Source organism: Gracilinanus agilis, chromosome 2 (assembly GCF_016433145.1).
Source record: "Gracilinanus agilis isolate LMUSP501 chromosome 2, AgileGrace, whole genome shotgun sequence".
NCBI lineage: Eukaryota > Metazoa > Chordata > Mammalia > Didelphimorphia > Didelphidae > Gracilinanus > Gracilinanus agilis.
This window is the reverse complement of record NC_058131.1, coordinates 54145166-54169224: the sequence shown is the minus strand read 5'-3', so window position 1 is coordinate 54169224 and position 24059 is coordinate 54145166. Positions and strand designations below refer to the sequence as shown.

General features: G+C 45.2%; 1 protein-coding gene across 2 annotated transcripts in view; it reads right to left on the bottom strand.

Moving 5' to 3' along the window:
• KLHDC4 (kelch domain containing 4) overlaps positions 1 to 24059 on the bottom strand; it is an 89023-nt gene that overhangs the window by 54929 nt on the left and 10035 nt on the right. For both annotated transcript variants that reach the window (XM_044663191.1, XM_044663192.1), the window contains exons 4-5: positions 23073 to 23171; positions 11636 to 11772 (exon numbers count right to left, since the gene is read on the bottom strand). In XM_044663191.1, the coding sequence (XP_044519126.1) occupies positions 11636 to 11772; positions 23073 to 23171 (236 nt within the window). The remainder of the gene's footprint in view (positions 1 to 11635; positions 11773 to 23072; positions 23172 to 24059) is intronic.

Genomic DNA, 24059 nt, shown 5'->3' with positions numbered 1-24059 from the left:
GTGTTAAGAACTAGGCAATGGGGACTGTGACTCACCCAGGGTCACATAGCTGGGAAGTGTCTGAGGCCAAATCTGAACTAAGGACTTCCCATCTCTAGGACTGGCTCTCAATTCACTGAGCTAGTTGCTCCTGGCTAACAATTTCTTGACTTGTATAATAATAATTTAATTCTTCAAAAGGTAGAAGCAGCAGCAAGAGAAACATGCTGAATCAGATTCTCACCTTCAATAAGAACAACCTGGCAGAAATGATGGAAACCTTGGGGAGGTAGGGACCCATTAACGTCACAATTCAAAATAGAGGAAAAAGTCAAATATCATGTAAAATACATTCTGACCGAAGGGAAGCAGATGTCAAAGAATAATAAGAAAAGAGAAGTAAGACCTTGTGTCTAAAATTTTGGAGAAGTCAGTCTAGGAGTTAAAAGAAGCTATTAAGAGAGAAAGTCTGAAGGCAGAAAGATGCAATTCTGATGAGGAAAGAGAGAAGCCACCCAGAGAGACCAATTCGAGATCCCAGAATTCTTCAACTGATTTAGATTTTTAAAGACCCATCCAGGATATGGGTGTGAGGGCTAGCCACAAAAGACAACGGAAGAAGCGGGATAATGGTCTGACAGGAGTAGAGTTGGTAAAGCTCCATCTGAGAATGAGATGGGCCAAAGAGGCTTAACAAGGAATAGTCAGAGAAATAAAATGACAGGTTCCTGAAGAATTGGGGAGAAAGGAAACAAAGAACTGGAAATAAAAGAGAAGGCCTTAGACTTAAGAATGGCTAAACCATGTCTTAGGAATGTAATACAGAATCACTATGCCCTAAGAAATGGTGAAAATGAGGAATTCTGAGAAGTGTGAGAAGATGACTCCCTCCTACCAGTAAGACTAACCAAGAGGATGACCTCAAAAAGGAGAAACTATCCATGTCAGAGGGATTGTGGGAAAACAGCCACACTAATTCATCATTCGTGGACTGTGAATTGGTTTAATCATTCTAGACATCAACTTGGAACGAGGCAAGAATTGTGACAAAGCGTTTCACCCCTGAAGAGATTTAGTGATCCCATGATGGGGTCTATTCTCCAAGAAAATAAGAGGAAAAAAAGACAAAGAAGAAATAAATAAATGTGTTCAGAGCATCATTCTCTGTGGCAGCAAAGAACTGTAAACAAAATGAGTCCCCAATAACTGGGAACAGCTAGAATATTACTACATGATAAGAAAAAGGGACTAGGAAGAATTAGAGAAACATGGTCCAATTTATAGAAACCCGCAGAAAGAAACAGAAACAAAAGGACAATACAGACAATATGACTACAATCATGGAAATGGGGGAAAAAACACTAAGAAAATCAAACTCTGAGAAACTTAAAAAATCAAGGTCCTAAAGACCAGAGACAGTCTGATGGAACAATGGTGGAAGGCTGGACTAGGAGTCAGGAAGACCTGAGTTTGGATCCTGACTCAGAGTTACCAGCTGTGTAATACCAGATATGCCGCTTACTCCCTATGCCTCAGACCCCTCGACTATTAGTGAGGCCTTTGAGGCCTCCTCCAGCCTTTGCTCTACTAGGCAAAGAACAGGAAAAACTTCAAGGGGAAGAGGAGGACATCATGTTCTATAGGGCACTGGACTGGACACACTGGCTTGTTTTTCTTTGTCATTAAGGAAGGGTTCAATGGGTAAGGAGGATTTTCCTCCTCAGGACTACAATGCAAAATAAAATTATCAGTAAAGTACATGTGTGTGAGTATGAGAGTATATGTGTGCATGAATGTATGTGTACACAATCAATCTCATTCTTCTCAATAGGGAAAAAAATTATTATTTTTTTTTTTGGCCAAAAAAGCAATCAATCTCTTTATTTAAAGTAATGTGTTGATTTGTCCCTGGACTGTCACATCCCAACAGAGATTATGCTCCAAGTTGAGAAGTTTGAAATCAAATTCTTCCATCAGGAGAAATAACTTTTAACTGATTTGGACTTCCAATTTTTTGGCTTGATATATAGGTTTCCACCTTGCAGATGGGTGATTGGTGGGTACCTTTGTTCTCAGATACATCCTAATTAGGAGCACCCTCTAAAGTTAGGAAGTGCAAGCCTAGGTGTCCCTCAGGATTGGATGGCATTTAGACTCAAGGAGAGGAATGACCCAAGTCCCATGCCTCTCAGGTTGTTGTTATCCCTAAACTGTCTAGGGAAAAAATTCTAAGTTAGACTGGACACAATTACAACAAGGTCTAATAGCCTCAACCTCCTCAACTGCAAAACAGAGATTACTCTCCTGATGATATCACAGAATTTAGAAATAAATATATGACTAACAGTCATTCCCCAAGGGATAGGTGTTAGAAGAATAGGAACAAACAGTTCTAAAAAGATGGCTTGCAAACTCTTGATAACCATTTACAGGACAAGCTGCTCCAAATAACAAAGGAGAACTGCCTGGAAGTTTCACCTTGCACTCATATACATCAAAATATTCAAATAAGGGGAATCCTGGGAGAGTACTTCCTTCACCCCAAAGTGGAGCTGACTCTCAGCATAAAGGCAAAATCATGAAAAGAGTCCCCCTAAATAAGTAAAAGACAAAGAAAAGGTCTGACCCTGGAAAGCTATTTCAGCAAATTAGAAGACCAAAATGCAAGCTCAGCAGAAGACAGCAAGTCAAAACAGAAATGTGTGAACCTTCAAAGGCAAATGTGAAAGGATGTCAGACCCCAAATGAACTGGAAGCGCTCCAAAAGAATATAAAAAAACAGATAGTAGGGGGCAGCTGGGTAGCTCAGTGGATTGAGAGCCAGGCCTAGAGACGGGAGGTCCTAGGTTCAAATCCGGCCTCAGACACTTCCCAGCTGTGTGACCCTGGGCAAGTCACTTGACCCCCATTGCCTACCCTTACCACTCTTCCACCTATAAGTCAATACACAGAAGTTAAGGGTTTAAAATAAAAAAAAAAAAAAAAAAAAAAAAAAAAACAGATAGTAAGAGACTTAGAAGAAAAATAAGAAAGCCAATAGCTGGATGCAAAAACTCACTAAAGAAAACATATTCCTAAATAAAGGAAATATAAAACTTCAAATGAAAATAACTAAAAAAGGAAGTATAACCCTTCAAAGAAAATGGCTCCTAAAAATTAGAATGGGACAAATGGAAGCTAATGATTCCATAAGACAGCAGAAAATAACAAAACAAATTCAAAAGAATAAAAAAATTTAAAGAAAATATGAAATACCTCACTGAAAAAACAAATGACCTGGAAAACTGATCCAGGGCAGATAACTTGAGAATCATTGGAATTTGCTTGAAAGTCATAATCCAAAAGAATGTGGATACCATTTTGTAAGAAATTATCAGAGAATTACACTGATGTTCTTGAACAACAGGGAAAATAGACATTGAAAGAATCCACCAATTACCTCCTGAAAAATGAGTGGGATAAAAATTGATTACAAGTGCCTCACTCAAAAATGAGCACAAGTACGGCTCACCAATCTGTGTGAGATACAAGTGCCACACTCACATATTTGAAAACAAAATCAGAGTCGGAAGGTAGGAGTAAAAAGAGGCAGTTGTTTATTCCCTTCATGAAAGAGAGCCTTTCAATGATGGGCTAAGTGCCAACTGACTAGGCAGCAAGCAGGCAATATACACACAAGGCTCCTTCCACCTCCCCTATCAGGGCCCCACCAGGCTTTAACCTACAATCAAACCACCTGTGCTTCCAACCCAAATCAGGTGAGGCAGGGGAAGCAGCCGAGCTGTTCATTGTCCCTTCTGTCTTACATCAGTTTCCCTCCCAACTATCCTGGAGTCCTCAAAACCAACAAATTTTTTTAAGCTAAATGTTCATTCTGAGAATTAACACACTCAATTCTGTCCCACACAAAAAGATCCCAAACTTAACAGTAAGAAGCCTATTTAGTCAAATTCCAGAACTCCCAGGGCAGAAAGAAAATACTGCAAGCAGCCAGAAGGAAAAAAAAATTCAATTTTGTGAAGTGACAGGATTACACAGGACCTAGTAGCTTCTTTTTACAAGACTGAAAGCTATGGAATAATATTCCTCAAGGCAAAGGATCTAGGGCTACAATCAAGAACCCACCTACCTAGTGAAACTAAGCATAATACTGCAGGGAAAGAAATGAACATTTAATGATAGAAGACTTCCAGACATTTCTGATGAAATGGCCAGAGCTGAAAAGAAAATTCAATGATCACAGTCAATACTCAAGAGAAGCATAAAAGGCAAGAAGAAGAAAAGCTCAAGGGGCTCAATGAGGTTAAATAGATCACATTCCTACTTGGGAAAGTGTTAAACTAGGACACCATAGATATATCTATGACACTAGAAATACTTAAGATACCAATCAAGGGAAACAACTGGATTAAACTGACTGCATTATTACATAAGATGATTAGATATTTAATATATGTATGATACTTGAGGTGTCTAAGGTACCTAAACTACTTGGGAAACTTAAGGTAAAGAAGGTACAAAAGAACTTTATTACTATTATGACAGTGAATAAAAGCAAACAGAGAGAGAAGTTGAATATGATGGGATTATATACCAAAAAAAAAAACCAAAAAAACAAAAAAAAAACAAAGCAAAACAAAATCAAGGGATAAGAGGAATGCAATGGGAAAAGAGAAAGGGAGAGAAAACCTATTTTACCTTAGCAGTGGTTCCCAAACTTTTTTGGCCTACCGGCCCCTTTCCAGAAAAAATATTACTTAGCCCCCCAGAAATTAATTTTTTTTTAAATTTTAATAGCAATTAACAGGAAAGATAAATGCACCCGTGGCCATCACCACCTCCCTGGATCGCTGCAGCACCCACCAGCGAACAGTGGTGCTCACTTTGGGAATCACAGCCTTAAAGGGAAGTAAGAAGGCAGGGAGACAAGAACTGAGCTGGGGGGAAAGAGTTGGGGAGGCAGTAGTCAGAAACAAAAATGTTTATGAACAGGGAAAGGCTGAAAGGAGAAGGATAAATGGGGGAAATAAGATAGTGGGAAACAGAGTAATCTTAAGTGTGAATGGGAATGGGAAGAACTCACCCATAATCCAGAAGAGGATAGCACAGTGAATTAAAAGTCAGAATCCCACAATACACATTATACAAGAAACAACATTTTTAAACAATGAGACATACTTGGAGTGAAGGTAAAGGGCTGAAACAGAGACTACTACGCTTCAGTCAAAGTTTAAAAAGTAGGTAGCAATTATGATCTCAGACTGACTGCAATTGTGCCATGAGAAATGATTATCACAAAAATACCTGGAAAGATTTATGTAAAGTGATTCAAAGTGAAGTGAGCAGAACCAGAAGAAGGTTGTACACAGTAAGAGCAATAATGTACAAAGATCAATAGTGAATGACTTAACTATTATCAGCAATGCAAGGATCCAAGACAACCCCAAGGGGCTCATGACTAATGAAGCTATCTACTGCTGTAGAAGGAACTGATAGGAGTCTGAATGCAAGTTGAAGCATGCCATTCTTCACTTTATTTCCTCCATGAATCTTTCTGTAGTGTAAGTGCTATATGTCTTTCACAATATGATGAACAAGGAAATATGTATTACAATGAATAACATATGTACAACTTATATCATATTACCTGCTTTCTTGGGAAGGGGAGGAAGAGAACATGAATTGAAAAATGTCAGAAAATTAACTACTGAAAATTGTACCAACATGTAATCTGGAAAAAAAATTTAAAACTTTGCTTTAAAAAAAATTAAAGCAATTCTCTGCTGGCAAAAACAGGGAATGAAATAGATGTCCACTGAATGAGGAATGGCTAAACAAATTGTGGTTCATAAATGTTACAAAAAACTGCTGTGCCAGAAGAAATAATGAATACAAAGAATCAAGAGAAGAATGGAAAAACTGAGGATCTAAAAGATCATAGATTTAGAAGCAGGAAGACCCTCACAGGCCCTCAAGCCCAGCACCCTCATCATTCAGATGAGAGTACTGAGGCACAGAGGGTTTAAATAGCTTGTCTGGGAACACACAGCTATTAAGTATCTGAGGCAAGATTGGAACTCATGTCTCCCTGACTCTAAGTCCAGTGACCTAACCACTACTGACATAACATGGAATAATATAACCAAGAAAACCAAAAGAAACAAAGATTGAAACAAAAAAAAAAAATTGAATGCTGCATAATGATAGTGACCGAGCTATGGAGTGGGTTAGAGAGTATATTCATCCTTTCTTTGCATTGGGTCAGGGGCCCAGGGGTAAAACACTGGCCTTTTGGTTGAGGAGTGGCTTGTTTGACTCTTTTTTTTTTCTTTAAACAAACAAAAATAACCTCAACCTCTTTATTACAGGGAATAGGGCTCTGGGTAGAGGGAAGAGGAAAGATATATTCACAAGTGAAGGTGATGAAAAATCAGAGGATGTCAATAAATATTTTTAAGAATTGAGAAATGGCTAATAAAATAAATCAAACTGAAAAATATAAGAAGCGCCAGGATCAGGATGAATATTTGTGCTTCCCACAAGACAAGACCTACTTCATGATCCTAAAAACCTTGATCAAAAATGACCTGGAAAAAGTCCCCTCGGTTGGAGCTGCTGAGATGAAGCTTCTTTCTCTAGGTTTGCTCCACCTCATCTTCCTTTAAGATCAATACAAGGGGGGAACAAAGCAAGGAGAGAAGAAAAATGCCATCAGAGGAATATCACAACTTAAAGGATTGTCTACCCCCATGCTCTGCCAATATTAGCTATTATTTCAATGGCATCAATGACTCAAATCAACAGTATTTGCATGCTGCCAGCTGGCCTCTAATCTAACACGCAGCAATACAGTACCTTGCCATCATGCACAATCAATAGGTCTGCTTTAATGATTAGTCTGCCTACGTTTTCCCATGGCGATATTATGCTGTGACAATTAAAGGATGCTTTAATAAAGAATTATTACCACCTATGGTGAAAATCATATTTTATAAAAATTAATAAGGTATAAAAATAATACTTACCTTATTCTCCATTTCTAAAACTGAAATTCTAGAACTGCTTTAGAAATACAAGGGCTTTCCCTTACCACACTCCATCATAGCAGTTGAAGCAACAGTTAAAAGGCTGGGCTTCAAGAGCCCCCAGGTATTCTGAGGGTGACAATACTGTCCTCTCTGAAGCTACATGACCAAAGGAACCAGTAAGACCTGACTTCAAATCCAGGCTCCGGCACATACTTGCTGTGTGACTCTGGGCGAGTGACTTTACTTCACTCTGACTCAGTTTCCTCATTTATAAAATGAGGATAATAACAGCACCTACCAGACAGAGGTTGTGTAAGGATCAAACGAGACCATATTTATAAAAGTGCCTACACACAGCAGGTGCTACAGAAATGTGAGCTCTTATTATTATTATTCCAGTCCTCTCTTCCCTCTTAAGCATCTTCTCTTCTCCTATCAGCCTTTCAAATAACCTCCTTCCAGTTCAGTAAGTGTTAATAGTAAAGAATGGCCCCAGCCAACCTGTACAACAGATCTGGAGATTTTCTAATAGAATGAAAAAAGAAAACACTTTATTGGAGGCAGAATCTGAACTTGGGGGGGGGACTGACTGTACACCCCTCCCCCTCCCTCTGAAGAGGCTCCTTTAGAACCACCACCACCACCATCACAACATAATAAGAGTAGCCACCATTTATAGAGCACTTTAATATTTACAAAATGGTTTACCTATAATCTTTTTTGATTCTTACAACACCTGGGAAATAGGTGCTACTATCCCATTTGACTTGCCCAGGCTAGAGGTGAACTAGGGTCTTCTTGCCCCCCAAGTCTGAGGCCTTATCTCTCCAATGCACTCCTCTGCTGCCCATCACAGTCTATAAGCTTTATCTGATGCTCTCCAGTGATGGAGGAACATTCCAGCTTGATTCCCTCCAATGATCCTCCTAAGGCAGGAACTTTAGGCCCTTCCCCACCATGGAGCACCAGTCCTGAAGTCAGGAAGACTTGGGTCCAAATCTCAGCTCCCCTGTATAGCTGTTGGACTGAGGTAAGGTCAGGCCAGGCAGCTTAAACTCTCAATTCCCAGGGCACCTCTGGAAGACACTTGGGCTCCAAGAGACACTGGCCAGGCTGCATCAATGGCAGAAGCTTCCACACCAAGGAAATCAAGAAAACAAGAGCTTTCTTCTAGCCTTTGTTAGGTAGGCATTTGTATAAGAAAAATTCAAGGACAAAAGAATGGGTTTTTATTTGGGTGATTAAATGGAAAGACATTTCAGGAAGCTGAGTGTCTGCTCAAAGGATCAGACAGAGCTAGGAAAATTAGTAGATCAAGCAAGTGTCTTGTGTGGACAAAGACTTATGAGACATGGATTATTAAGGACACAGGAAGGCAGGCCAAAGATGAGACAAAAAAGGGGATGAGAGTCTGATATCTATCCCCAGGACATGGCATACATTATATACTAAGTAGTAGTAAAGTGAGTTTTATGGATGACAAGAACCCTATGGGTATTAAGTTTGCTTTAAACGCTAGGGCAAAATTAGTACCCCAGCTGGGGACTGACCTTCATTCTGTTCCTTGTCTTCTAATTAGATTGCCCCCTTAAAACTCATTTGAGGAATTCTGCACACTAGACACAAACTAAAAATTACCGAGGAAATTCATTCCTTGCTTTCTGTCTCAGGGAAGAGAGAGGGATGGGAAAGAGGGAGAGAATTTGGAACTTAAAAAAAAAAAAGAATTTTAAAAACTGTTTTTATATATAATGGGGGGGGAGGGGATGAGAGGAACTTCATTCTGGTGGCAGATTTGAACACTGGAAAACAATAGCTCTCAGGACGCCTTGTTTGTGTTATTTATTTCTCTAATAATGGCTCCCGGTACCTGGTTAGCTTGAGCCACTGAACTGTTTAAGAGCCACCAGGATCAACAATATGGACAGATCAAAGTCAGGGTGCAGTTACAAAGCAGATTTTCTCTGTCCCCTTTTAACTGTGGCCTATGATTCAGAAGTCAAATTAAAATGGCAACTAGACCACATGACAATGCTAAGCTGGCCTCATCCAGCTCCAAGGCAGAATTTCCTTTAATGGACTTTTCCCTAACAGTAGATTACGTTTTTGGCTAATACACCTCAAACACAGCACAGATGAAATTAAAATGATAATTGTACCAAAAAGCAGTCCAAGTTGTACACTTGTTAGCAGAGCACAAGGAGGGCTTTCTGAGAAAAGTGCCCTAATGGCTCTTATTTACGCCTCATTCCCTGACGTGTGGTTGCGTGTTAATGTATCATTTTCTCCACAAACATAGTGAACACTTGTTGAACAATGAAACAGTTATATATTTTAAAACAGGAAATGGCAGGGACTGTGGCTTTAAACAATGACTCTGCATTGTGTCAGTATGACAAAAAGTAATTCAAACTCTTTCTTAAGACAGGAAAATGGAAACCTTTACTAGGTGATTCCTGAGATGAATATATTTTTGCTAAGGTTTTCCATCCCTCCCCTGTAAAATGGAGGCAAGAAGTGACCAGAGCTAACCTCTGAAAAAAATGACAAAAATCACATTAACTGGGCAAGATGACAAACTAGGAAAGTCCTCGCACTTGCCTTCAAAATGAGTTTTAGGACCCCCTTCTCTGTCCTGTGTTCTAGAATGATAATGACGATGGTGACAGCATAAGGCACTCAGGAGCAGGTTCTTGGTCCAAAAAGACCCAAGTTCAATTCTCAGTTCTGCTATTTCCTAAATGTGACCTTGGGAAGGTATCCTAACTTTCTTCATCTGTAAAGTGATGGGGTGGGAACAAAGTCCCTGAGGACCTTGCCGGGTCGAGAGGAGGATGCCATGAATAATAATCATGCACATTTACGCAGCACCTTAAAGATCCCCAAATATCATATGGCATAACCTCAAACAATGTGACAGCATCTTAAGGACATACTAGTAAAGCGCAGCTAGGTAGCACTGTGGATAGAGAGCCAGGCCTGGAGTAGGGAGGACCTCGGTTCAAATCTAGCCTCAGACACATTCTGGCCATGGGACCTGGGCAAGTCGTCATTTACCCCCAACTTCCTAGCCCATGTTGTTGTTCTGTCATAGAATCAATAGAAGACAGAAGGTAAGGATTTGGGGGAAACACATTCTGCTAGCACTAAGCTCTGGAAAACTTCTTTATGACTTTTTAAATGGACTTGAGGGGCCGTCTCGCCAGAGGGGAGGAGGGAACGAGAGAGCATAAAAGGAGAATGACATCCTGGGGGACGATAACTTTGGTGTTTGGAGATTAACGTTTTCAACATGGAAAAAAACTTCAAGTTTCACTGTCTATCACCATTATCAATTCACAGATGGAAAAAAATTAACTGTATCTACAAATGGATGTGCCAGAGGATTGAAACATTCTGCTTGCTTTTCCCCCAAGTAGGAAAATGGGACGGAGACGTCAGTCACAAGATCCCAATGCAGCCTGGCACTGAGGCTCCTGTCCATGCCTTCTCCGCAGATTCACTGAAGTCGGTGCATGCTAGCCTCGTATGTTGTAGTCTAACACCTCCAGGCCTAAACCAAGTAAAGCGAGCCCACCCGCACCCCCACGTGCTGGCTAGGAAGTCAAGCCTCCTCTAAAGTGGGGATGGCTACTTGGCTATGGACAGACCCTTAAAGGAAAGGCTTTCATGTCCATAACAGATGCCATTTCTTGCTTATTTCTCTACACCAAAGTAGCTTCTTGTTCACTGTTCTGAGAGGCAGAGAGGAGACCTTTCTGATAGGCCAGATGTCCCAAAAGAATTAGTGCAATTCAGGGCTGGGCTCCAAACTGCTTTAAGACTTTTGGGACACCATATTCTGCAAAGCTCAAGGTCATCTTGTGCTTAACTTTGGTGAAAGTAATAGTGCTCTTTCAATTCTTAATTTTAAATGCGATTGCTATTCTGTTCTGTTGGTATTTATCTTCCTTGTCTCAAGAATTTTTTTTTTTTTTTAATGACAGAATTTGAAGAATCCTAAGAAAATGGTGCAGGTAAACACTGGCTCACAGTAGGCTCCAGGGGGGCCTCCATGGGGGCAGCCTCTGACAGCTGCCCAAGAAAGAATCACGCTCTCTATAAACCCAAAGTCTGATAAAAGGCTGACTGGGGTCCAAGAGGAACTTCCGGCTTCTCCCTAGGCTGGCCTGGCTGCTTCCACCGGCCCTCTGTGAAGCCAACATGGAAAGAAGGCTTCTGTGAGCGGCACCCCACGACTACGGAGAATGACTCCATTACGGGCCACCTCCAAACCTCGGATGGCCTTTAAAGGAACCAGACGGACGGCCCGATGGAAAAGCATTAGAACAGGACGGCTGTGGATGCTGGGAGAGGGGAAGAGGAGACAGGCCAAAGCCCGGGGCTGGCCGGGCCACTCAGACGCGCTTAGGTCCAACCTCGCCAGGGGCAGTGGCAGGTCTGGACATAAAGGCACACCTAAGAGAGCCTTTTAAAAGTGACTTTCGGCTAGACAGCCGGCCCCTTCTTGAGGGCTGCTTCACCACTGGCCCTCGTTCTGGCCTCAGGGAGAAGCACACCTAACCAGGGGGACGAATGAAGGCCCTGGGCAGAGAGCGGGAGGACCCAGGCAGGGCCGAGCGTCTTACTTGATCTGCTCCCAAGTCCTAGTGGCCAAGTGCAGGACCCAGAGATCCTTGTAGTGGTAGAACTGTTCTCCGTCCGGAGAGGCAAACTCTCCTCCAAACAGCCACAGCTGTCCGCCTCCCTGAGGGACCACCACGGCCTGCGAGACACAAGACAAAGAAGGGGCTCTGGTTAGCCATCCACACAATCTGTAAAGCCCTGGAAGTGAAGACCCCCAGCTAGCCTGCCCCCTTCCCCCAGGGATGGGCCATTAAGGATGGCAGCTCCATTCACGCCGCCTTCAGGAGAGTCCCAAGGGCAGCGCCACAACCACAACCCTCACCGTGCCCAGGGAGGCCACAGCCCTGTGCCAAAGGCAGCCGAGAGCCTTTGGGCTCCCTCGTACAAACAGACTCCTCTGTGGCACGAGAGGGTCGGGCCCCAAGGCGAGGGCCTCTCTGTCTCCGTCTTCCTGCACCTGGGAACATCCGCCTGAATGAGTGACAGAGGAGTGACCGGCCTCAGGGGAGCCGTGGGCCATTCTCCAGGGCACAGGACACTGGGCAGATATGCCGGCGTGACTGCAGAGCCCCTCAGCACACTCTGCACACCCTACGGGCTCTCCCAGGTCAGAGTGGCCCCTGCTTCCCTCCATCCAGAGGGGACCCTCCCTAGCCTCGTCCCTCCTCGCTTCCTGTCCCTGCTCTTCCTCCGCTCCTCCTGGGCTCTGGCTGGCCATCCCTCCCCTTCCCCTCCACCTCTAGCTCTGGGTTTCAGGTCCTTCTTCAACTCCCAAGCTCCAGCCTTCTTTGTCATCCCAAATCCTCTAAATCTCCTTCTCCTGACCTCTTCCTCCTGGCTCTTCTCCCTGAACCTTCTCCCACCAGAGACCAGCCCTCCCAGAAAACCCACCAGCCTTCTCTGGCCTCTCTGCTAGGGAAGTTACGCCCAAATCAGTGAAACAACCCCGGACCAGGAGTAAGGAGGTATGGGTTCAAGTCCTCCCCACTAGTACTGGACATCGGCAAAGTCCAGAGAGAACTGCCTTTCAAGCCAGACGGCTCCCCTGCTCCTTACAAGTGACCTGTTTTTTCTTGCCTCACAGGTCATCAATTTAAGAGCAAGAAGGAGCCTTCGAGGCCATTCAGTCCAACCTCTCATTTTGCCAGTGAGGATGCTGCTGCCGAGAAAGCTGAAGGCAATTCTTGGGGCTGTGGGGGCGAGACGTTGCGGAGCTGGGATCTAACCATGGGCCCTTTTCCTGCGGCACCAATGCTGCCCATAGGCGGGCCTGTCCTAGACTATCAGTAAAATGGTGTGAGATGGGCACTTTGTAAACCGTCGAGCATTCTGTCAATGTGAAGCGAGTACTGTAAATTCCCCGAGCCAAGCCCACATCTGGAAGACGATCATTAATGTCTGGGGTCAGGAATGCCTTCTTTAATTGGATAATGCCTTCTATGGGAAAGAACGCCACCATAGCAGGGGGCTAAGTTAAGGCTGAACCTAAAAGCCTGTCCAGGTAGCTCAAGAGCCTTTGTTAGGATGAGTTGAAGAGATTCAGTCCTTCGAGAATCTATCATTTGGGTAGTGAGAGCACACACCCACTCCATGACTTAGTAGATGGATTTCAGGCATTGTCACTGAAAAATTCATTTTCCTACAGCCAACCTGATAATGGCATTATACATTTTTAAATTGCCAGACCTAGATGAAATATTAGAAATCGTCTAGTCTAGGAGTTCTTCCCTTGGAGTCCATGGAACCCTAAGAGGCAAGGGAGCAGATTTCAAGGGTCTATAAGCTGAAGCAAGAAAAAAAAATCCGCACTTTTGTCTCATTAGGTTGGGGTTTCTTTACAAATCTCTATATTTTACATATTGAATTCTGAGACGAGGTTCATGGATTCCCCAGAGGGCCGAGTCTAAGAGTCCCTGCTCTACTCTAGCAGCTTCATTTTCTAGATACAAAAACTGAGCTGAGGGTGGACTTGACCTGGTTTTGCGGCCAAAGACGTCCCAGACAGGGGCGGCAGAGAAGTTTAAAAGAAGGCAAACGAAGTGAAAACAGGCCATCTCCCACCACGAGAGACTGAGAGAAGCCCCGGAACGCCGAGGCCTCCTGACCCTCCAGGGGAGAGGAAGATGCCCGAGTCTCGGCAAAGAGAAAATTCTCACGAAGAAACGCCCCTGACTACTCCCTGAACACAAATCAAGTAGAAGGACAAGCCGCCAACGTCAAAAATTCCGTAATTAGGACTGAGTAATGCCTGCCCTGACTGGCCTCCTTCCCTCTCAAGGGAATCCCAGAAGCCACCAAATGTCCCCAGAGCATTGACAGGCATGAGACAGGCGTCCCTGAGAGCTGACTGGCGAGCCTGTGGGTCAGCGCAGACGCAGAGCTCCCTCAGGTTGGCTTCCGTTCTCCACGCCCAAGGCTGGGCACTGCGGAGAGGGCACGGCCAGGCGGCAGCCGGGGACGCAGCACTCGGACAACCCTTGGATTTTGTCTCACGGCACCCTTTCTTAGAGGTAGAGGGCAGAGGATCCGGCTGTGGCAATCCCTGCCCGTCTGGGAGATCTAACTGTTGGCGTGCCCCCCGCCGGACAGCCGCCCGCCCAAAAGCAGCTCTTGTCCATAGCGCAGGGCCTGCCACCTTGGCCAAGTGAGGCGACGCCTGCCAACTCTCGCTGGGCATGAACCGGAAGTCCTGGAGGCTTCGGCAGGTTGACTGCAGCTGGAAACCTCGAGGTTCTCTGTTTCAGAGGATGGAAAAGCTTGGCACAAGCAGAAGAGGGAGGAGGCCAGGAGGAGGAGGATGGGGGGGGGCCTTAGGGACAGGATGACCGTAAACGCAGCAGATAAGACAAGGAAGAGCTGAGCTTAAACTGTATCTCTGGCCGCTCCCTCCAGGGCAGGGAAGAGAACAGGCACTCCTAAAGCCCCGACTACGCCAGGCCCTGCCATAAGCTCTTGACAATCATCGTCTCATTTGGTCCTCACAACCACTCTGGGAGACGGATGCTATCATGATCCCCATTTTATAGATGAAGAAACGGAGGCAGAAAGCAGGTCCACGATCTGCCCAGGGTCCCCCAGCTAGTCAGTGTCTGACGCTGGATTTGAATTCAGGTCTTCCTGGCTCTCGTCACAGTGCTCCTAGCTGCCTCAGAACACAGGGAACATCCCGCCTACTGCAGATCAGTCCTTTGCCCCATTGCTTGGGGGGCGACCCCGCTGCCCTTCGGGGTGCATTCAGGCCATCGGACCACCTGTTGGGATGCTACACACATTCCATTCCATCAACGTACCACAATGGATGGGCATCGGAATACTTCATACAGTTCCTTTTTGTCATTACGTATGATTGATAAGGAAAAAACCTTGAGAAGATAAACCTTTTGGGGTGGGCGGATCTTAATGATACTCTGGGGACGTCTATCCCTGAGTTCCTTCATTTACTAAAAATTCTAACAAACAAATAACATGGAAATAGGTTTTGAATAATGATACATGTACGACCCAGTGGAAATGCTCGTCAGCTTCAGGGAGGGAGGAAAGAGTGTGTGTGTGTTGGGGGGGGGAGGGGCAATCATGAATCCTACAACCATGGAAAAATATTCTAAATAAAAAAAGGAACAAAAAATTCAACTGTATAAACTCTAACAAGCAAGATAAATAAATGACCCAAACTCATTTTCCATGTTGTATATAAACTCTACAAGAGAAAGGAGGATAATTAAACTGACTGTGCCATCCTCGTCTCATCTTCCACAGTCTGACCTGATGTGCTGGCAGCCTGTCTCTGAGCCTCTTAATACTTTATGTGCAGGAAGAAGCAGGCACTTGTTAACTGAAAAAGATATACATATGCGTTCGGTCTCACACCTAAGCTTAAGCCTGTTATCCCTTGATCTTGATGCATGACCATCCCGCCTCATTTTCAATTCTCATGTACCATGAGTATTGTCTTTTACAGAATTTCTTCCATGTGCAACATCCTTGGAACATGTTGCTGTTTGGATACATCCCCCATCTCACCCCACTCTGTCATTTTTCCATTTTCACCTGTCATTGGGAGTCTTTGAAGATCACAGCCCTGCCTGATTTTCAGCATACATATAGCAGCAGCCCCAGAAAAATATAAATGTTAACAAGATGGACAGAGAACAGCTTGGGATCATAGAAAGCACCTCTGGGATTCTAAATACGGTCCCACAGTCTTCCTCTTTCATTGTGGACCCAGCTAATAATAACAGTGATAATAACTAGCATTTGTATAGCTCTTTACAGTCTTAGTGAAGTACTTTGCAAATTATCTCACAACAACTCTGGGCAGTAGGCACCATTATGACTTTCATTTAAGAGATGAGAATAAACACCACTCAATATAAAGATAATATATCCCAACATTAAACCTTAAAGGACTTTAAGAAAACTACATTTGGGGGGCAGCTGGGTAGCTCAGTGGATTAAGTAAAGCCTAGAGATGGGAGGTTCTAGGTTCAAATCCGGCCTCAGACACTTTCCAGCTGTGTGACCCTGGGCAAGTCACTTGACCCCCATTGCCCACCCTTACCACTCTTCGACCTAGGAGCCAATACACAAAAATTAAGGGTTAAAAAAAGAGAGAGAGAGAGAGAAAGAGAAAGAGAAAGAGAAAACTACATTTGGCATAATTCATATTAACTAGGATTTATTACCATACAAACAAGTGAAAACTTTTAATTCATGTACGGTTTTTTGGTTCTCTGTTAAATTTTGAGATAAAAAGAATATTCCACTAACTGCATCCTTTTCCTCCATCCCCAAACATTCTGGATAAATAGCAGTCTGCTGAGCAATCTCAGACATTCACAAAGCCTTGGGCTAATAAACACTTAAGACTAAAATTTCCATGATCATACATGGCTCAGATTCTGAATACCTCAAAGATGGAGGCTCCTGGGCCAGGTCTGTAACAAACAGGTTTATATCTATCTGCAAAAACGAGCTGCTGCCATCATTACAATTCACACTCTGCACAAAATGGTAGGTTCTCTGAACATTGAATGACATATCTAAAGATCAATGGTTGAAGAAGCCACCATTATTATGATTTTTATATTATTGCATAGACTGCAGAAAAGCAATGCAAAATACACATGGTACCGAGTCAATGTTGGAAAACATTGGAAACACTTGTTGGGAAATCCACAGGCCCAAGGGTAGTGTAGTAAATTTGCTGTTGTGGGGTTAGATTACCAAAAAAATAGACTGAAAAAGAAAAATCTCACTCTCTCAGTGGTAACTGTGTAATCCAGTCTAGCCTGTGCAACTTTTTAGAAAGCAGACCTGGAGAGTGAGTATAAAGGGTTCCTGAACCAAATGGGACCCCAGATACCAGACTTTTCTTTCTTCTCAAGATTCTTCTAAAAGGGAATGAAGAAGGTCCAGGTCAGAACCACCCTGGCCTCCAGGAATGGGAAGGGTTTGTAACGAAGATCCTCTCCTGAGATTCTGGAGTTTCCAAAGAATTCCAGAATCATTTGATTCCAATAAAGGGCCAAGTAGGTAATAAATAGTGCTCTCACATGAAATTCATGGTTTTTTTGGTTTGGTTTGTACTTTGTTTTGGTTGCATTTTTGTAAATTAAGGTTTCTGTTGCCTGGTACATTTTAAAAATTAAAATAAATATAGTTATTTTATGCCTCAAGCCTTGAGAGGAGTCTTTTTTCCATGGTTCTTAAAAACTAGCCTTTCTCGTAAGATTTAGAGCTAGAAGGGACCTGAGGGATCATTTTCCTGATTTTCAAGATAAGGAAACTGGACATGGCTCAAATATAATCATACATGACTGTAAACACAGAGCTGAGGTTTTAACCCAGATGTGCAGATGCCAAATCCAAGGCTCCAGCTTTTCTTTATATTTCTTCCTTTCTTCTTGCTAACAACTAATGAAAGTCTGATTTGGCCCTTAATTCCCTCTGTCTGGTATAGCTCTCAGTCCATAACAAATGAAGTGACTAATGGAATATGCAGGCACTTTATAAATCAGCACATCTCAAGGTCTGTCTTCCAGCAGTGGGGACAGGAAAGCCGCGGGCTTAGGCTGTTCTGACTCAGATATTGCAACCACCCCTCCGAGTCGAGAAATTGCCCTCTGAGTGGGCCAAAGCTGAATCTGGGCAGGTAGCAACTGTGTGTAAGATGCATCTCTCTCCTTCCCATCAGTAAAGGTACCTGGGCGTTCCTCAACAAAGCACATGCTCCTATTTCATTGGACCACAGGATTCTAGAGTTGTAAAGTTCCATAGAGGTCATGTGTTTGAAACTCTTCAATTTACAGATGAGGAAACTGAGGCCAAACAAGGCTCAGTTCCCTCCCCCAACATCCATTTCAAATCACCATTTTCTACCCAAACCATCTTTATACTTCCTATTTCCCTCTTCACTCCCAAGAAGATCATTACGGTTTGGGGGTGTTCTCCTTTAAAAGTCCTAAGCACCGTTATCTTCTCTAAAGAGCATCTCAAGCTCGGAGGGTGCTTAGACATCTGTGAAACGAAGGCAGCTGGCCACGGGAATCGGCACCAAGATGGACAGACGGTGGCAGTTCAGGCCGGAGGGTCCCTCTTGAAAGGCGCCGGCCCTGGGCACTCTCTGAAGCTGAGCCCAGCAGGAGCCAACGGGGCCACCGTGTCACTGATGATCCTTCCTTTCCTGGGGGAGAAATGCAGGGTCACCACAGCGGTGCTGGAGTTAAGCGAAGATGTCATTTTCCATTTCGTTTTCCACTTGTCTGAAACTTGTACAAAGGTTACATTTTCTGTGGCAAGTCTCAACCCCAATAATTGAGGAGGGATTCATTTTTTTAAAGAATCTAGTGCTTTAATAAGGACCAAAATGGCCATCTCAGATTCTTCAACAAGTTCTACTAATCAGCAAATCCCAAATGTTCTCAGTTTAAAAGAAATCCACTTGCAGAAAGAATGGGAGCAAACAGCTAGCATTTATGTAGTGCTCTAAGGTTGGGAATCACCACAATACAACTATTATTTCATTTTATCTTCATGATATCTCTGGGGGGGAGGGGGAGATGATACCATTATTTCCACTTTACAAATGAGGAAATTAAAGTAGACAGAGATGAAGTGACTAGTTGCAGAGGCCAGACTTAGGGATCCTGACCCCAGGACCAGCTCTCCATCCACTGATACCACCCAGGAGTGGTGAGAATTAAAACTGTAACCCACTCCACCACTATAATACATCAGTTTTCCATTTTGTTTTTTAAACCCTTTTCTTCTGTCTTAGAATCAATACTAAGTACCAGTTCTAATGCAGAATAATGATATGGGCAGGCAACTAGGATTAAGTGACTTGCCCAGGGTCACACAACTAAGAAATGTCTGAGGCCAGATTTGAACCCTTAACTCTCAGCCCACTGAGCCACCTTGTGGCCCCCTTCCCTACACAAATACTTAATGAATAAAGGGAAGACTTTTATCTTTATTGATTGGATGACTTTCTTTAACCCTAACTGCAAAAACACACCCTCTCCCTCCTTAAAAAGAAAAGTACAAAATAGAAGAAGATTAAAATTACACAAATAACTGAAATGAATATGGCTTGGTGCTGCTCTAGCCCTACATCACAGCCCACGTATCCAGATTTCTCGATGGGTTCAGCTGCCACGTGCCTAAACATGAACCAATTCTATCCCTTCCCTCCATAACAACTTTCTGACTTTTAGTCTCCAAACTCCAGGGTAGATCCTCTTCTCGGTTATCTTTGCTTCTTGAACTTCCAAATCAGCGGGTCCCATTTGCTGGCTTCTTTCCAGGTTTGGGGGTTCAGGAAACGAGGGCAGGTGCTCGGTGGGTCGGCCGGTATGCCGCGGGGCTGCCTTCTCCCCGGCACCACCACAAGCACAGCTGGGGGCACAAGGGACGGGGTTGTCCAGCCTCTCTGTATGACTCTCAGGACGCCGAGGCCCAGGGAAGTGTCCCAACATCTCACGGGTCACTGGCAGAGACAGGCCTCCAAGCACGTGCTCTCCCTGCACCCCACTGCCTTGGCAATCCCTTTGCTCAATCCCTGTAGAGTTCGGTTGCTCCTATTTGGCATTGCTAATGCTTCAGGAGGTCTGGCACAGGGCTGAGCCAGCTTTTTACCTGCTGCCTGAATGCATGAGATATTACCTAGATCAGTGATGGGCAAACTTTTTAAAAAGGAGGCCAAAAGAAAGGAAATGCTCCTCTGTCAGGCTGTTTCTAAGGCAACTCTTTCGAAGTTTCATTGTAGCATCCTACTCATTGTATTCGTCAGATTAGGAAGAATGTCGCAGGACCGGATAGAACATTTCGGGAAGCCATAGTTTGCCCCTAGATGATATGCTATCACATGAATTGAACAAAGAGAAGAAGAGCTGGGTGATAGTCATTTTTTTTCTAATTGATAAAGGAGGAATAGTCAGGAAAAAAGCTTTCCATTCTACACTAAATAAACAAACTTGTTAATAATAATGAAGAAAATAAGTCTGTTTCTTAATCAACATTCATTCTTGTTCTGAAATTAAATTCCTAAATTTATCAAAAATCAGAGCAAAAAAATGTACATTTTAGAAAATTTGAAAACAGCCTAAATGCTCATCAATAGAAGAATGGAGAGCCGACTTAGACACATCAGTATAAAGGAAAACGAGCTCTTCTGAATTTTAAGTATGTGGGACTGTTGAAACACCAAGTGAAAAAGGAAAGAGAATTAGATGCCTCCTGATTCCGGTGTCTGTGTGAGGAGCTGAGAAAGCACCAGAAAGGAGAGACGGAGCGAGCAGGCGCCGAGCTCGGGCAGGGCCTTCCACGAGACCCCGGCCCGGGCACTCGGGGGCAGAGCTCTGCCACCAGGCTTTAAAAGAGACTCAGAGACAAAGCGTACTCCTCACGGCTCCATCCCCCCCAGGCCGGGCAGGGGCAGGGGGGGCCAGGCCATTGTCCCGAGGGCAGAGGCAGCCTCCCCTCCAGACAGCCCTTTCCAGTTCCAAAGTCTCCCCTCCGGAGGCCCCAAAGTTGACCTGTCTGGCCGGCAGTTTCCCCACGAAAGCCTCACACAAGAGGTCTCCAGACCAGTGGAAGGTCACAGGTGACCCCACGTTCACAAAACGACGCCAGAAATCCAACTCTAACAGAAAGCACACCAAAATGGCATGTTTAATGGGCTCTGCGGCCCAGATCTTGGGAGAGCAGAGAGCGCCGGGGTCCGCGGCCCCTGCCAAGTCACAAGATGGGGGCAGGCGCTGGGGGCAAGCCTAGGGAAAGGACCGAAGAAGCCCTCGAGGCAAGGCAGCAGAAAAGGCTGTGAGCCAGGAAAGACCCGGGTGTCTGGGGGTGCCACATCGGCAGCAGGAAGTGTGGGGACCCCAGAGCCAGGAAGAATCTGTGTTTTATGCCCAAATAACATCTGAGTCATTTTGAATTCATTTAGAGGCAGCAAATGGAAAGAACTCCTTTCGCTAAAGAAAGGGATGGGAGGTGGGCTGGGGCTTCTGCGGCCCTCCGGACCTCTGCGACGAGGCAGCTCCTGCGACCCAACGCAGGCCGGAACCTTCTCTGCAAAGTACAGTCCGAGAGCTGCCGAGAACCCCGAGAGGCGCAGGGACTTGCCCAGGGTCATACAGGCAGCAGGGGCCAGAGGGGGGCTAGAACCCAGCACAGATCCTTCTTGAGGAGGGAGGAAGGGGGCGCCAGGCGCGGGAAAGGACAAAAATGAGCTCCTTCTAAAGGCAGCCTGAGGACGTTGTTACTCAAATGCACATCGTTATCAATGTTGTTATAGATGTAACAGGCTCAGAAAGGTAAGAAAGAAGTCCAAACTCGAATCCAAGACCATGAAGGGCTAAAGGCTCTATAAACCTGGTTCTATCACAAATGAATGAAGTTCCTCTAAGCAAGCCAAAATAACAAGAAACGCAATGAACAAAGTAATCTTCCCATAGGCTTGAATCAGTTCATAAATGAATGGATACCTTTGACTCACTAGTTAATTTTTCTCAAAGCCTAAGCTTCCTAGGTTTAGATTAAAAATTAAATTTTAAATGATAAAAAATGCATGATCTCCAGAAAATACTAGTCTATCTTAAAAAAATAAAAAGAACAGGACGAGGGCTCATAAAAATATCTGCCTTAGAAAGTAAGAATTAAGCCCATTTTTAGAGATTTAATCACTTCCCTTATCCTGCCCAGGATGGAAAAACACCGGCAGCAAGTCAACATGGCAGAAGGGAAGCTGGGACAGAGAACAATGAAGGAGGCTTGTCCGAAAGGAGGTGATGAGGCCAGCCTGGGTCTCCTCCTGTCCTCAGAGAATGAGGCTCAGACAAAGCCCACGCCGCCTCCTCCTCGGCCCTGGCCCTAACCTCTTCTGTAACTCTAACTCCAACTCCGCAAGGACCCCCTCCTCCTCCCAGGGGCCCCCCCTCCTCCTCCCTCCCCTCCTCCCAGGGACCCCCCCATCTCCTCCCAGGGACCCCCCTCCTCCTCCCTCCCCTCCTCCCAGGGAGCTCTGCTCAGGGCCACACCAAGGACTGGCGCAAGGATGACGCTTGACACCCCCCGAGGAAGGCCCAGCCCCCTCTCCCACAAGCCTGTTTGGGGGTCTGGGCAGATAAGGCAACAGTCCTTCTTACCCTCGTTAGAGTCACTTTCTACAAAAACCAGCCCATTTCGACAGAAGCCAGGGTCCCCCACAGCGTCATGCGGGCCAGGCTCCAAGTTCGACTGCTTTAATCAGCCGTTGATTAAAGGGGGGAGAACACGGGATGTCCCCTCCTCCTCCTCCTCTCACCCTGGGGAGAGGACTCGGGGCTCACGGGGAACGGGGGGGATCCCGACCCCTGACTGTCTGCTGGGGGTCAGGGGGCAGCCCACTCGCCAGTGAATCCCAATCACAGAAAAACTCAGTTGACCTCCCCCCAAACACATGAGCACCCCCAAAAGCCAGTGTGCTCATGCATCGCCGCGGCGGGACACGTGGCGCTGACCCCGCTGGCTTCCGCTTCCTCAGCGGTGAAACAGGAATCGCAGCAGCGCCCGCGTGGCGGGGCGGGGCCGGGCGTGAGATGAGATGGGGATAAACCCAACACTGGGCACGGCCCGGGCACAGGAGGCCCGCACGACCGTCGGTGCCGCATGCCATGGAGGGCCGTTTTCCGCAGCCCGTCCAGCCCCCGAGCCAGCCTCTAGGAGGGAGGCCCGTGGCCAGGGCTGCGCGTCTGCTTAGGCCCGCTCCCAAGGAGAGGCCGGGCCGGGCCTCGGTGGGTGTCTGTGCTCGCTTGTGCCGCTCAGGGCTGACCCCGGGATCCCGGGCCTCGGCCGCGGCCTTCAGGAGCCCCTCGGACACGGCCTCAGCCTCGGCCCAAACGCCATTCAGCACAGAGAAGGACGTAGGTGCGATCGGTGAGTCGACACTGAAGTACGTACCTGATGAGCGCACCGCCTCGGGGGGGGATTGGGGACGTCCACTTTTGTCCAGGCATTCTTCCTAGTATTGTAGAAATACAGTTCATTGTATAGAAAAGTCTGCAGAAAGGAAACAAAGGATTTATCGTTAAATGAAAAAATATAGATCAAATAGCAAATCACATTGGACAAATTTTCTCCTAAAACAAATATCCACAAAAAGGAGAAATCACAGCAAGGTAATAAAATCACAGTTCCATTTTAGAATCAATGCTAACTATTGGTCCCAAGGTAGAAGGCGAGGCCAAGGGGGATAAGTGACTTGTCTAGGATCACACAGATAAGAAGTGTCTAAAACCAGATTTGAACCTGGGATGTCTTATCTCTAAGCCTGACTCTCAACAGTCTACTTTTCATACTAACAGAGCACAAAGCATACTTTGTAAATCTAAAGTAGATACTTTATATGGTGGCAGGTAGGCAGCTCGGTGGATAAAGAGCCGGGCCTAGAGATGGGGGGGTTCTGGGTTCAAATTCGACCTCAGACACTTCCTATAATGGGACCCTGGACAAGTCTCTTAACCCCAAATGCTTAGCCCACACTGCATTTCTGCCTTGGAAACGAGTCTTAGTATGGATTTTAAGACAGAAGGTTCAATGGGGGAACGGCTGAACAAAATGTGGTATGTGCCGGGGATGGAACACTGGAGGACGTCTGTATGAACTGATGCAGAGTGAAAGGAGCAGAACCAGGACGTTGTACACAGAAAGGGAGACGCTGTGGAACGATCCGATGCAATGACTTTGCCACTAGAGCCATGCAGCAAGCCGGGACCCTCCTGAAGGACTTCTGGGAAAGAATGCCAACCACGCTCAGAGAAAGAACTGTGGGAGCAGAAAAGCAACACATGCGATATCTCCTAGCACATGTATAATTGGGGATGTGACTTGGAATTTAGGCCTTAAAAAAAATCACTCTTTAGCAAAAATAAATAATATGGAAATAGG